Below are 14,805 nucleotides of genomic sequence, written 5' to 3'. Positions count from 1 at the left end.
TCAGATTTTCCACCTTGAAGAGTCCCTCCTATACCAGAACTAGATCCAGTAGCCCAGTAATCTGAAGCCCGCCCTTCTACGTCATTGCTTCAGCAATATGCTAGCTTATCTGATCCAAATATTACATTAAACATAGAGCAATACAACCCAGGAACAGGCCCCTTGTGGCCCATGATGTCCATGCCCAATACGATGCCAACTAAACTCACCCCTACTGCCTGCACATGATCCATTTCCCTCATTTCCCTGTATATCCATGTGCCTATTTAAAAGCCTCTTAAGTGCCACTATCACATCTGCATCCACCACCACATTCCAGGCACCTGCCACTCTGCAAAAGAAACTTGTTCCGCACATCTCCTTGAATATCTAACCTTATAGTTATATCCTCTAGGATTTGACATTTTCCACCCTGGGAAAAAGATTCTGACTGTCTCCCCCATCTATGCCACACATAACTTTATAAACTTTGGACTTTTACACTTTAGAGATACAGCGCGGAAACAGGCCTGTCGACCCATCGAGTCCGCGCCGACCAGCGATCACCCCGTGCACTAACACTGTCCTACACACCAGGGACAATTTACAATTTTACCAAAACCAATTAACCTACAAACCTGTACGTCTTTGGCGTGCGGTAGGAAACCGGAGCACCCGGAGAAAAATCACCGCGGTCACAGAGAAAACGTACAAACTCAGTACAGACAGTGACCATTGAAGCCGAGTATCTGGCGCAGTCAGGTAGCAACTTTACCGCTCTGCCACTGTCCCACCCCGTCTATCAGGTCTCATTTCAACATTTAAAAAAAATCAGATTTGTCCAACCTCTTCAGGATCTATCAGGATCTATCAGGCATAGGATCTATGCCTCACGCGATATTATATCTATCAGGTCAGGCACCATCTGAGGAGGCAGAAGGACAGTCAATGTTTCATGTTGAGACCGTGCATTAGGAGTCTTGAACTGAGTTTGAGAAACTGGAGGCTTTTCAATAGAAAATAGACAATAGGTGCAGGAATAGGCCCTACGGCCCTTTGAGCCAGCACCACCATTCAATGTGATCATGGCTGATCATCCACAATCAGTACCCCGTACCTGCCCTCTCCCCATACCCCCTGACTCCGCTATCATTAAGAGCTCTATCTAACTCTCTCTTGAAAGCATCCAGAGAATTGGCCTCCACTGCCTTCTGAGGAGGAGAATTCCACAGATTTACAACTCTGAGATATCGACTTAGAAATATGGAGCATCCTGGAACATAAACAAACTGCTGGAGGAACTCAGTGGATCAAGCACTTCTAAGGAGGGAAAAGAATTATCATTAGGACTGATGTGGGTTTGAACCCAAAATGTCGACCATTCTTTCCCCCCCCACATATGCTGCCTGACACACTGAGTTCCTCCAGCACTTAATTTTTTTGCTCCAGATTCCAGCAACTGTGTCCTCTTGTGTCTCCAATAAGATCCTGTTGTTCCCTCGAGTGCCAACAAATCTCATCTTCTATCAGCCAAATAAAGTTCAATGTAATCTTTCAAATGAGATAGAGTATCACATATGAGAAGCAAGCTTGTCTTTAAGTTTGTAACAAAGGAATGCTGGGCGAACTTCAGCTAATAGTTTAGTTTAGTTCAGAGATACAGCGTGGAAACAGGCCCTTCAGTCCACTGAGTCCACACCGACCTGCGATCCCCATACACTAGCACTATCCTACACACTAGGAACAATTTACAATTTTCATTGAAGCCAATTTGGCACGGTGGCTTAGCGGTAGAGTTGCTGCCTTGCTGCGCTTGCAGCTTTGGAGACCCGGGTTCTATCCCCACTGCGGGTGCTGTCTGTACGGACTTTGTACGTTCTCTCCGTGACCTGCGTGTGTTTTCTCCAAGATCTTCAGTTTCCTCCCACACTCCAAAGACGTACAGATTTGTAGGTTAATTGGCTTGCTATAAATGTAATTTGCCCTTAGTTTGTGTAGGATAGTGTTAGTGTGCGGGGATCACTGGTCGGAGTGGAATCGGTGGGCCGAAGGGCCTGTTTCCGTGCTGTATCTCTAAACTAAACTAAACTAAACAAAACAATTAACCTACAAATCTGTACATCTTTGGAACGTGGGAGGAGTAGGGAGCACCCAGAAAAAACCCACGCGGTCACGGTTGAGAATGTACATACTCCATACAGACAGCAGCTGTAGTCAGGTTCGAACCCGGGTCTCTGGTGCTGTAAGGCAGCAACTCTGCCGCTGTGCCACCATGCTGATCCTAGTTGTAATACAATGATACTTGTGAGTAATAGCAAATATGAAAAGTAGTCTGGCAAAGTGAGAAGGTCTGTCTATGATTATAAGATCGTTATCAACTGCACACTAAAACACCCAGTTAACACACTGTTATCGGCAGGCTAAGTAAAACTGTGGGTTAACAATTCAGTTTGATGTTCTGATGAAATATCATGGACATGTAAAAATCAACCTTTTCTGTCTCCACAGATGCTGCCTCCTACAGAATGTCCCTGGCATTTTATGTTTCTATTTCAGATTATCTGCATCTTTTCTACTTTTTAATCCGGCTCCAATACCCTTATTCAGTGCAGTCCTAAAACATCAACCTATCCAGGATGCTGCCTGACCTGCTGAGTTATTCCAGCACTTTTGTCTTTTTTTTGTAAATCCGTATCTGCAGTTCGTTCTTTCTAATATTGTGAGAACATTTGTCACACAAGCTATTTCACTGATTAGTAAAGACATTCTTAATATTGTTCACAGTTTTGATGTATGATGTACGATTTCTTCAAAATACATTTTATGGAGATATTTCAAGGATGAACAGTTATTATAACTGGATTCTAGATAATATAATTTCTGGCCATTTAAGTTATTTGTGAAAAATCTGATTCAGTGGGTGCCCAAATTTTCATGATATGCTTCCAAGAATTGTGATTCTCTGCTTGAATTGTTAAATCAGAAAGATTTTTACTTGCCACAACAAAATTGGGACAAATTAAAACCCACATTTTCACACTCAATGGAGTTTTCTATACATTTATACTTTTAGCTCTTTCAAACATACAAGAAGTAAAGAAGATATTGAAGAATTCAGACGACATGAGCCACCTACTAAAATAGCTTGTAGATGTCACCTTTGCTACCTGTCCCACTTTAATCAAGTCCCCCCACTGAGAATGTGATTGGCAGCACATTGTGAGTTAACTATGGATGACGTATCTTTGGCAGATTCGAGAGGATGATTGCCTCTCTGGATAAAAATCTTTGCCTGTAAAACAAATATAAAAGCTAAAATAATGATTAGGAACAAATTAGCTGCTGTAACATTAAAAAAAAACGATCTAAGTCAGAAAAAGACAAAAAAAGACACAAAGTACTGGGGTAGCTCAGTGGTTCAGGCAGCATCTATGGAGAACATGGATATGGTCTGAAGAAGGGTCCCGACCCGAAACGTCACCTATCCATGTTCTCCATGTTTTTATGTAAGACACAAGTTTTTGCTTGAAGTTTTCAATCCTTTTAAATGACATAAAAAGACACACAGTGCTGGAGTAACTATGTGGGTCAGTAACGTCCTGACCCACGGAGTTACTCCAGCACCTTGTGTTTTTTAATGTAATTTAAAAGGATTGAAAACTTCCAGCAAAAACTTAAACATATGAACATTTAATACATTCATCTCAAATGCCACTTGCTTCTATTTTCATGAAAAGGCAATTAAATTGATATATAAATGAAAACATTTTATTATTGAGGTAACAAGGGCAGATTTGTGGTACCCTAATTCTGTCACTGACCAACATTTGCACCGTTGGATAGTGGAGATAACAAGATCAAAGCCTTAGTTTCTTCCCCTTTGCTCACCACTGAATCATTGAGTAATGATATTATATGTCATGGAAAAAGGCCCTTTAGCCCAACGTCCATGCTGACTGAATTGTCATTCTGAGCTAGTCCCATTTGCCTGCATTTGCCCATTGCTATCCATATACTGTATCTGTTCAAATGTCTTTTAAAGGTTATAATTGTCTCCACGTCTGTAGTTCCCTCTGAGTGAAAAAATTGCCTCTGAGGTCCCTCTTAAATCTTTCACGTTGCTCCTTAAACCTAAGCCCTTTAGTATTAGAAACCTCTACCCTGAGAAAAAAGACTGTGGCCATTCACATTATCCTTGACCATCATGATCTTGTACACCTCATTAAGGTCACCCCTCAGCCTCCTATGCTCCTCAGAAGAAACTCCCAGCCTATCCAACCTCTCCCTATAACACAAGCCCGCAAACCCAGGAAACATCCTGGTGATCTCTTCTGCAACCTTTCCAAATTAATGACATATTTTCTTTCAAGGTCCAGCATTGATGCATGGAACCAGAAGGGAGAAGACAGGATAGGATAGGTTTAGAAGGATATGGGCCAAACGTAGGCAGGTGGGACTAGTGTAGATGGGACATGGTGGTCGGTGTGGGAGATTTGGCCGTTGGGCCTGTTCCCACGATGTATGACTCTATGGCTCTGTGACATAAAAGAAAACAAAAAAGACAAAAAAAAGCAATGTGACAGAGAAAGATAACATAACATAACATAACATAACAACACTTTATTGTCACTCGGCACAACACCGAGCGAAATTTCAGCAGTCACACAAAATACAGCAAAAAAGAAAAGAACACAGGACACCCGACCCCAACACAAACATCCATCACAGTGACTCCAAACACCCCCTCACTGTGATGGAGGCAACAAAACTTCCCCTCTCTTCCCCCCGCACCCACGGACAGGCAGCTCGACCCCTACCGAGGCAAACGACACGCACAGCCCCCGCAAGGGGATGGAAGGCCCTCCGGCCGAGCCGCCCCGGGCACCGAAACGTCCCGCGGCCACACCGGGCGATGTTAAGTCCAACGGCCGAGCCGCACCGGGCACTGAAACGTCCCGCGGCCACACCGGGCGATGTTAAGTCCAGCGGCCAAGCCGCACCGGGCATTGAAACGTCCCGCGGCCGAGCCGCACCGGGCACTGAAACGTCCCGCGGCCACACCGGGCGATGTTAAGTCCAGCGGCCGAGCCGCACCGGGCACTGAAACGTCCCGCGGCCGAGCTGCGCCGGCAATGTTAAGGCCCGCAGCCGAGCCGCACCGGGCACTGAAACGTCCCGCAGCCGAGCTGCGCCGGCAATGTTAAGGCCCGCAGCCGAGCCGCACCGGGCACTGAAACGTCCCGCAGCCGAGCTGCGCCGGCAATGTTAAGGCCCGCAGCCGAGCCGCGCCCCGGGGAAGAGACCTAATAAAATAAAGGTTTCCCCCCGCCCCACCCCCCCACCCCACCCCACACCCCCACCACACACCCCCACCACACATACACAGCCAAAAACAGAAACAAAAACCATCCCAACACCGACACAAACAAAAAAAAAAGAAAAAAAGACAACAGACTGCCAGAGAGCCGCAGCCGTTAGGCGCAGCCAACTCCTCCCAAGATAATTGAAAAGAAAAAGGCTCCTACCAAAAACAACAAAGAATGCAAAAACAGACTTTGTACTTGGGCTTTGTAACAACTGTTTTTTGACATTACAAGTTCCCCTTTTGGCCACCATGTGGAATCTGTACATAGAGTACTTGTAGTTCATTGGTATTTCCCATGTGTATCTTTGTACAAGCCGTTTATTTTTGTTGTAGTCTGACCACTAGAGGGAGCAGGTAACAACGGATTCAAGTCGAGTCAAGAGTCAAGTCAAGAGAGTTTAATTGGCCTCTGAACCGACAACGGAACAATGACATTCTTAACTGCTGCAGCTTTGCAGGCCTGTTAACTCAATAACGCACAAAAATAAATATATGATAATCAATAATACAATGAATCAATAACAGTAATTTGAGGTAACCATAATGGAGCAAGTCGGGGCACAGTGGCGCAGCGGTAGAGCTGCTGCCTCAAAGTGCCAGAGACATGGATTTGATCCTGACGATGGGTGCGTCTGTGCAGTTTATACATGCTCCTTGTGACCACATGGGTTCCTCCGTGAGCTCTGGTTTCCTCCCACATTCCAAAGATGTGCAGCTTTGTTGGTTAATTGGCTTCTGAAAATTGCCCCTAGTGTGCAGGATGGGATAGCGTAGAACTAGAGTAAGGGTGATCGATGGTCACATGACTCAGTGGGCTAAAGGGCCCGTTTCCATGCTGTATCTCTAAACTCTAAACAAATCCAAAGTCCGTAGTGCAACCAAGGGCATACTGCACAAAAGACCATAGATGTTGAGAAAGTGTTGCGCAGTGTTTAAGAGCCTGATAATTGCTGGGAAGAAGCTACTCTTCAACCTGGTGATTATGGTTTTCAGGCTCCTGCACCTTCTTCCTGATGGTAGTTGCAAAATGAGAGCGTGGCTAGGCTGGTGTGGGTCTTTGATGTTATTGGCTATTGCATAGACCTGCTGAGTTACTCCAGCACTTTGTGTCTGTCTCTGGGAGAGGCTTCTTTCAGGGAATAATTTCTTGGAATTAACCTGCCTATTGGGGAGATTCCACTAACTTTCCTGCTGGATAAGGGGTGGACACTTGATGTATCTACATCGCTGACATTTTTCAGAGGAAGCTGAAGGCATCCATGGACGGGCCTAAAATTGTGTTGCCAAGTAAGTAATTAGATAGATCTTTGACATTCAACAAGATCTTCATTGTGCTACTGACCTCTGGAGGAGAATTTGGGTAATATTAACTTGCACCAAGAAAATAGCAAAGATCCTTTCTCTGGTTGAAACCTGGCTTCTCCTTTACCAGTGTTAACAAAGCCCTTGACTGTGTCAGATCCATTTCCCACACCTCTGTTCTCACCCTTTCTTCTCTTTCAACAGATCATTCTCCACAGTTTCATCACCTTCAAAGAGATTCCACCTCCAGCCACATCATCCAATGGTGGAAAATGAAGCGAATATGTCATCTGCTTTGTGAGTTCAGAATTTTTCTAACATAACTTTATATTGTGTGAAAGATTAACTTTTCATTTTGTCGAAGAACTGCCCTGCTTCATTTGCAAGGGTGGCACAGAGGTAAAGTTGCTGCTTTAAAGCGCCAGAGACCTGGGTTCGATCCTGTCTACGGGTGCTGTCTGTACGGAGTTTGTACATGCGCCCTGTGACCACGTGGGTTTTCTCCGGGTGCTCAGGTTTCCTCCCACATGCCAAAGACATAGTGGTTTGTAGGTTAATTGGCTTCTATAAATTGTAAATTATCCCTAATGTGTAAGATAGTGTTAGTGTAAAGGGTGATCACTGGTCGGCACAGAATTGGTGAGCCGAAGGGCCTGTTTCCATGCTGTATCTCTAAAGAAGTAAAGTTGCTATAAGTAAAATGTATCTGAGTCAAATAATCTTTGCCTAGTGATTTACAAAGGAGAAATTTGGCAAGCTCAGTTCTTGCATTGTGTTGAGATAACCAATGTTCTCCAGAGCATTTTTGGCTCTGGAATAAGAGGGGAAAACGAATGAAAGTATTTGCATTAAATCCCAAAGGACTTTACAACTAACTAAATACTTCTGATGTCCAGGAAACGTGAGAGCCAAGTATATGCACAGCATAATCTGCAGGTAGCAACAGGATTATTGGAGAAGTATTTAGTTCAGTTTAGTTTATTGTCATGTGTACCAAGGTTCAGTGAAAAGCTTTTGTTACGCGCTAACAAGCCAGCAGAAAGGCAATACATGATTGCAACCGAGCTACCCACAGAGTTCTGATTCATGATAAAGGGAATATCATTTAGTTCCAGTAAAGTCCTATTCATTAAATGTTCAGCTCTCTACGAATGAGGATTCAAACTATCCATTGAGGGTTAAATATTGTCCAAGATATGAAGGAGAACTTCCTTGCTGAATAAGGATTCCAGAGGATCTTATGCAGACATCTGAGAGAGTGCCTTAATTCATTATCTCATCCAAAGGACGGTACTTCCACCAGTGCAGCGTCTTCACAGCACTCTACTAATAAGTCAGCATAGGATGGTAAAGACATGCCTTCCCCACATTTCCTCCCTTTAGATTTTTTAGATTTAGATTGTACAGCGTGGAAACAGGCTCTTTCGGCCCACCAAGTCCGCGCCGCCCAGCGATCCCCGCACATTAACACTATCCTACACACACCAGGGACAATTTTTACATTTACCTAGTCAATTAACCTACAAACCTGCACGTCTTTGGAGTGTGGGAGGAAACCGAAGATCTTGGAGAAAACCCACGCAGGTCACGGGGAGAATGTACAAACTCCATACAGACGGCGCCCGTAGTCAGGATCGAACCTGAGTCTCCGGCGCTGCATTCGCTGTAAGGCAGCAACTCTACCGCTGCGCCACCGCAGCTTTACCTTCCTTCTGTTCTCTCCTTATCTGACTCCACCTCTTCTTTACTTTCCTTATTTGGAACACTTGCCATCAATGAGATGGGTACTGAGTTAAAAAGTCGGGACATCACGATTCAGCTGTACAGGTTGTTGTTGAGAGACCATACTTGGAGTAATGTGTGAAGTTTTGGTCGTCCACAATGTCTGTGCTGAACATGATGCTAAGTTAAACTTTAAGTTAAAGTGAAATTTCAAATAATTCTCATTTCCACACAGAGGGCGGCACAGTGGTGCAGCGGTAGAGCAGCTGCCCTACAGCGCCAGAGACCCGGGTTCGATCCTGACGACACGTGCTTGTCTGTACGGAGTTTGTACATTCTCCCCATGACCTGCGTGGGTTTTCTCTGAGATCTTCAGTTTCCTCCCACACTCCAGAGACATACAGGTTTGTAGGTTAATAGGCTTGGTATAAATGTAAAAATTGGCCTTAGTGTGTGTGTGTGGGGCAGTGTTAATGTGCGAGGATCGTGGGTGCAGACTCGGTGGACCAACGAGCCTGTATCTCTAAACAAAACTAAACCTCATATATACTTTAGCCTATCTAAAAGACTCTTAAATGCCACTAACATATCTGCCTCCCCCACCACTTCTGGCACCGCATTCCAGACACCCACCACCCTCTGCGGAAAAAAACACACCCCACACATCTGCTTTGAAGTTTGCCCCTTTCACCTTAAAGCTATGCCCTGTAGTCTTTGGCATCATCAGCCTCGGAAAAAAAAGGATTCTGACTGTTTACCCTCTCTATGCCTCTCGTAATTTTATATTATTCTATCAGGTCTCCCCTCCACCTCTGATATTCCAGGGAAAACTATCTAAGTTTGTCTAAAATTCTCTTTATCGCTAATACCCTCTAATCTAGGCAGCATTCTGGTAAACTTCTGCACCCTCTCCAGAAGCCACCACATCCTTCCTGAAGTAAGGCGACCAGAACTACATACATTGCTCCAATTGTGGTCTGACCAAAGCTCTTTAAGGTTGCACCAAGGATGACATCCATCAAATGTGACATTAAATGTCAGTTCACTCAAGTGAACATAAAATATCCCAAGGAGATGTTTCAGGAAAGAGATGAGAGTATCTTAAGCATCATATTCTCTCAATTGGCACTTTTAAACAGCATAACATGATCTTTTCTTAATCCCTTTTATCTGTTAAGACTGTAACATGCTCCAGAGGATTTGGGTTTTGTTCCAATGGAGTGATATTCAATATATAAAACTAATTTATATTCGTAATACTAAACTAATTTGAAGTAAATTGGCAATCTCACAGGGGCTCCTGAAGTGAAGAATTAAATGTTTGTGTTGAATCTGTAAAAGGCTGCTCTTCAGAGGTTGAGGTTAAGAATGTGTGGTCAAAGGTTTGTTCTGGAGGTAACTATCGTGTTCAAGCTGGGAATGACTCACTTCCGTAGCGTGATATCAGTCACCTTATTAAGAATGAAACTTCAGCTTTTGGTTCCAAGAATCTTAATTTTTTTTCTCTCTAACACATAGAATAGTGGTTTAGAGGGTACACGACGAGTAGAATCTATTGAATTGATGCAGAATTTAATAATGTATTATTAATGGATGAATTTTGAATAAATGTTTTTTGAAGTATATTATCATCAAAATTTAGGTGAGAAGCAAAAATATATATTTTTTGTTTTATCCCTTGTTCATTTCTTGTGATTAAAAGATTGTAATTAATTTTGTCTATAATTTATAAAGGTAACCAATTTGAAAGGAGGTATCCTTGTGATGTCAGAATAACGATGCAGAACTTCCTTTTTCCACCACTGGGAGCTCAGGAGGACACGTGGCTGAATATGTTTAAGGGTGAATCATTTTGTGTAAACGAGCATCTGCAGTTCCTTGTATATCAAGCTTAAGGAGGAGATAGATTTCCCAATGCAAAAGGCCACAAGGCGTATGGTATTGAGATTTGATAACAGAGGGAAAGAAGGTGTTCCTGAAATCAGTTGTAGTGTCTTCCATGATCCTGAAGGACCTGAAGGTTTATGCAAAGGGTGGTGGGTGTATGGAACGAGCTGCTGGAGGAGGTAGTTAAGGCAGGTACTATTGCAAAGTTTATGAAACATTTGGACATGTACATGGATAGTTCAGGTTTAGAAGGATATGTGCCAAACACAAGCAGATAGGACTAGAGTAAAAGGGGCATGTTGGTTGGTGTGGAGAAGTTGGGCCAAAGGGCCTGTTTCCACATTGTATGTCTTTATGGCTCCATGACCTAAGAACCTACTTCTGCTTCCCTTTGCCTGTGCTTCTAGGTTTCTATGTTTTACTTCTAAATCCATTCTACATTCTAAATCCACTCATCAAGAAACCAAAATTACATCTGACCAAACTAATTTCACGTTTTTGCTTATAAATGAAATAGTTTCATCTGTGTTTCAATGGTTCAATAAAAATGTGAAGGGTTATTTGAGCAGAGAGTGTGGATGTTGTGCAGCCCATCATACAGACCAGCCTCCCCATCATTGACTCCGTCCACACTTCATGTTGACATTGGAAAAGTAGCCAACATAATCAATTTTCATTCAGTCATACCCGCTTCTCCCCTCTCCCGTTGGGAAAAAAGCTTGAAAGCCTTCTACTGATTTCAGGAACAGCTTATTCCCCTCTGTTAGCAAACTATTGAATGGTCCTCCCATAAGCCAGGGTGATCTTCCAACCTACCTCATTGTGGACCTTAGTCCTTCCCTCTGGAACTGTCAGACAAAAATGCTATCACACTATATTCTGCATTCTGGTATTTTATTCTTTGCACTACCTGCTGCACTTGCGGCTTGATTGTAGTCATGGGTAGTATGATTTCATTTGACTGGATTGCATGCAAACAAAAACATTTTACTGTAGCTCAATACACATGACAATAGTAACCCAGTACCATTGAAATAGGGATGTGTTGATCTTGGTTTGGTTCTTTATTTGTTGAAATGTCTGACGGTTTCGGTTACATTTCCTGCCTCACTTGAAACCTCAACTCTCTGGCTAGAGTCAGATGAGTTTTATGAATGTGTAGCGTGGGTCCCTCTTGGACTTTGATTCCCGTTCTTATTAATGTCCTCTGGTGGATGAGTGCACACAATTAAAACATGGAATCTTACGCAAACCTGCTGAAATGTGGGTGGTTTCTTTTACACAATATTTGATAACATTTCAATTCTAAAGGATTAAAAAAATTAAAAAAATGTGATTAAATCAAATAATGAGAATAACATAATCTGGGATTAGCCCATAGTTACCAGTTTCAATTAATACCATGATTGCTAGTGAAATTCAAGGAGAAGTTTTCGAAATCATGTACTTCTGATTCAAAGCTGAAGTGGTATATGAATTCTTTAAGGTCATCATTGCAGTGACCGCATTTACTGAACTGGATTAACATAAAAATTGTGCAACTCCTTTTTGATGACTTCTATTCTTGCTCTTCTCACATTTTAAATTTAGAACATAAGAACGGTACAGCACAGGAATAGGCCCAGTGGCCCACAATGACTGTGCTGAACATGATGCCAAGATAAACTAATCTCATCTGCCTGCACATGATCCAGGTCCCTCGATATCCATGTGCCGGTCTAATAGCTCCTTAAACAACACTATCATACCTGCCCCCATCACCACCTCTGGCAATGTGTTCCAGGCACCCACCACTTTCTGTGTAAAAAACCTTGCCCCTGCTCATCTCCTTTGAACTTTGCCCCTTTCATCTTAAAGCTATGCCTTCTATGGACTTTTTGTAGGTTACACCAAGTACTTCAGCTTGTAATTTATGGCCTTTACTTGTTGCGTTGTGTTAATGGGCCTGTAAAACCTGCAGCAAGAATTTCAATGTTCATTTGCCGGTCAACATAACAATGAAACCCTTACGTACTTCTTTCCCTCTGTTATCAGGCTTCTGAATAGCCCTTCCACAATGGCACTTTTCCAACACCACATGGTAACCAAAACTGAACGCAATACCCCAAATGCAGCTTCACCACAACTGTAAAAATACTAAACTTGCTTCATCTTTCTGAACATGAGAAATAGAAACAGGACTGTGTCCTGATCCGTAACGTTGTCTGTTCCTTTCACTCCACAGGTGCTGCCTCAACTAATGTTCCTGCAGCACCATTTATGCTTGAGATTCCATCAACTGCAATTTCTTGTGTCTTTATGAAAGTCATTCGTGTTGGTTTTCCAATGAAGTCTTGGTTAATGACAGGTTACAAAGTCAGAAACCTGCTGCTTGGGATCCTTCGCTGTTCAGTGTGTCTGAAAGTTTGGAGCTTGGAGCTGACACCTCACCACTACTGCAGTTTGAGTGGCATCTTCCACCAGAAAAGGCTGCCTGTGGAGAAAAAAAAGAGTATATTTTGTAATAGGGCCAAAGCATCCTCAAAATAAAGAAAGAAAATGTCCATGAAAAATAATATACTGCTACATTGCTGAAGAAAAGTGGCATAGGATGTAGAGTAAGTATCTTGGGAGAAAAGGGAGAAGATGGGAAGATAATCACCATGTAAGATCCAAGGAGATTGCCAGGACTTAGTAATTTTGAGGATTTTCCAAAATTCAAGTTTCCATCCACCTCGTGCAAGGCAAGTGTTCTTGGTTGATAATAGACAGACAGACATACAGACAGACAGACAGACAGACAGACAGACAGACAGACAGACAGACAGACAGACAGACAGACAGACAGACAGACAGACAGACAGACAGACAGAGAGACAGACAAACAGATACAGACAGACAGATAGGTAGATAGATAGGTAGATAGATTGGTAGATAGATAGATAGATAGATAGATAGATAGATAGATAGATAGATAGATAGATAGATAGATAGATAGATAGATAGATAGATAGATAGATAGATAGATAGATAGATAGATAGATAGATAGATAGATAGATAGATAGATAGAAAGAAAAGAGACAGACATACACAGACAGACAGACAGACAGACAGACAGAAAGACAGATAGATGAGAAAACTGGAGCAACTGAAGGAAACCCATGCAGTCACAGGGAGAACATGTAAACCCCCCACACACAACACACATTCAGAATCAATGCCGGGTCTTTGATGTTTGGAGGCAGCAGCCCTACCATCCGTGCCACTGCCTCTGATAATCCTTTTTGCTGGACGTAGTCAGGATCGATTCCATCTCCATTGAGAAGAGGGGCACTCACATGCCGGAGGGAGGGGAGAGTTGGTCAGTGTTGTGGATATTGGTTTATCATGGACTACTCAGCACACAATGCGTAAGAACCAGGCCTGCTCCAGGAACAATCAGGCAAGGGAAGTGTAAAGGTATTGTGGTTATGGTTACCTGCTGTGTAAAGTCCTTTAGATCTTCCCATGGTGTGTGAACCTCAATAGGACTGCAGTGCAAATCACCTTTCTGTGTTAGTGGACTCATGGCTACCATCAAGGTTCCAATCAACCCTCGGATATCCTGTTGAAAAATTCAAAGAAAAATGCACTGTAGCTTTCTTAAGAAAACTGGAGCGATGCCTCATTTACAACATTTTAAAAATGATTTGCACTGATTTGTTTAGAATGACTCTGTCAATATCTAGCAAACTCACAATCTTTACCTCCTAGAAAAAGGCCACCAGGCTTACGGCAACATCACCAACTTTAAACTTTGGAGATACAATGTGAAAGCAGACCCTTCGCCCACCAGGTCCGCGCCGACCAGCGATCACCCCATGCACTAGCACAATCCCGCACACTAGGGATAATTTACAATTTTACCGAAGCCAATTAACCTGCAAACCTGTCCATCTTTGGAGTGTGAGAAACTGAAGGACCAGGAGAAAACTCATGCGGTCACAGGAAGAACATACAAGCTATGCACAGACAGCACCCGTAGTCAGGATCAAACCCAGGTCTCTAGCGTTGTAAGGCAATACCTCTACCGCTGCGCCACTGTGCCGCCATGCACGGAGCCTGCAGGTTTCCTTCCAAGTCACACATCATCCTGACTTGTAAAACATGTCGATATTCTTTCATTGCCATTCTCATGAACAAAATTCTGCGATCCTGCAACACTATAGGAATGCCTTTCACCAGAAGGATGGCTGTGGTTAACACACTTTCTCAAGGGCTGTTAGAGGGAATGAAGGCCACAAGGTCATTCACTCCTCTTCAACCCTTAACACCATTGGCAAGACCCTTAACAGCATTGATGTACAGAGGGATCTTGGATATGGATCAAGTCCACAACTGTCTGAAAGTTGCAACACAAGTAAATAGAGTGGCAAAGAAGAGATTTGGAATGCTAGTCTTCATTGGTTGGGTCATTGACTTTAAGAGTCAGGAAGTCTCTTATGTTGCGGCTTCGTAGGACTTTGGTTCGATCACATTAGGACTACTTTGTGCAGCTTTGCACCTTTGCTTTACCACATTTGGAATATTA

General features: G+C 43.1%; 1 protein-coding gene and 1 long non-coding RNA gene across 2 annotated transcripts in view; one reads left to right on the top strand and one right to left on the bottom strand.

Moving 5' to 3' along the window:
• Positions 1-8,725, top strand: part of LOC144607383 (uncharacterized) — a 41,511-nt gene extending 32,786 nt beyond the window's left edge. Inside the window, exons 4-5 of the long non-coding RNA XR_013549098.1 lie at positions 6,851-6,943; positions 8,604-8,725. This is a non-coding gene — a long non-coding RNA (uncharacterized LOC144607383). The remainder of the gene's footprint in view (positions 1-6,850; positions 6,944-8,603) is intronic.
• A 3,326-nt stretch (positions 8,726-12,051) lies between these two features.
• LOC144607454 (insulin gene enhancer protein ISL-1-like) overlaps positions 12,052-14,805 on the bottom strand; it is a 29,918-nt gene continuing 27,164 nt past the window's right edge. The window contains exons 5-6 of the mRNA XM_078424318.1: positions 13,714-13,839; positions 12,052-12,728 (exon numbers count right to left, since the gene is read on the bottom strand). Coding sequence (XP_078280444.1) covers positions 12,612-12,728; positions 13,714-13,839 — 243 coding nt within the window. The 3' untranslated portion in view covers positions 12,052-12,611. The remainder of the gene's footprint in view (positions 12,729-13,713; positions 13,840-14,805) is intronic.

This window comes from Rhinoraja longicauda, chromosome 28 (assembly GCF_053455715.1).
Source record: "Rhinoraja longicauda isolate Sanriku21f chromosome 28, sRhiLon1.1, whole genome shotgun sequence".
NCBI lineage: Eukaryota > Metazoa > Chordata > Chondrichthyes > Rajiformes > Arhynchobatidae > Rhinoraja > Rhinoraja longicauda.
The sequence above is the reverse complement of the archived record's forward strand: the minus strand, read 5'-3'. Positions and strand labels throughout refer to the sequence as shown.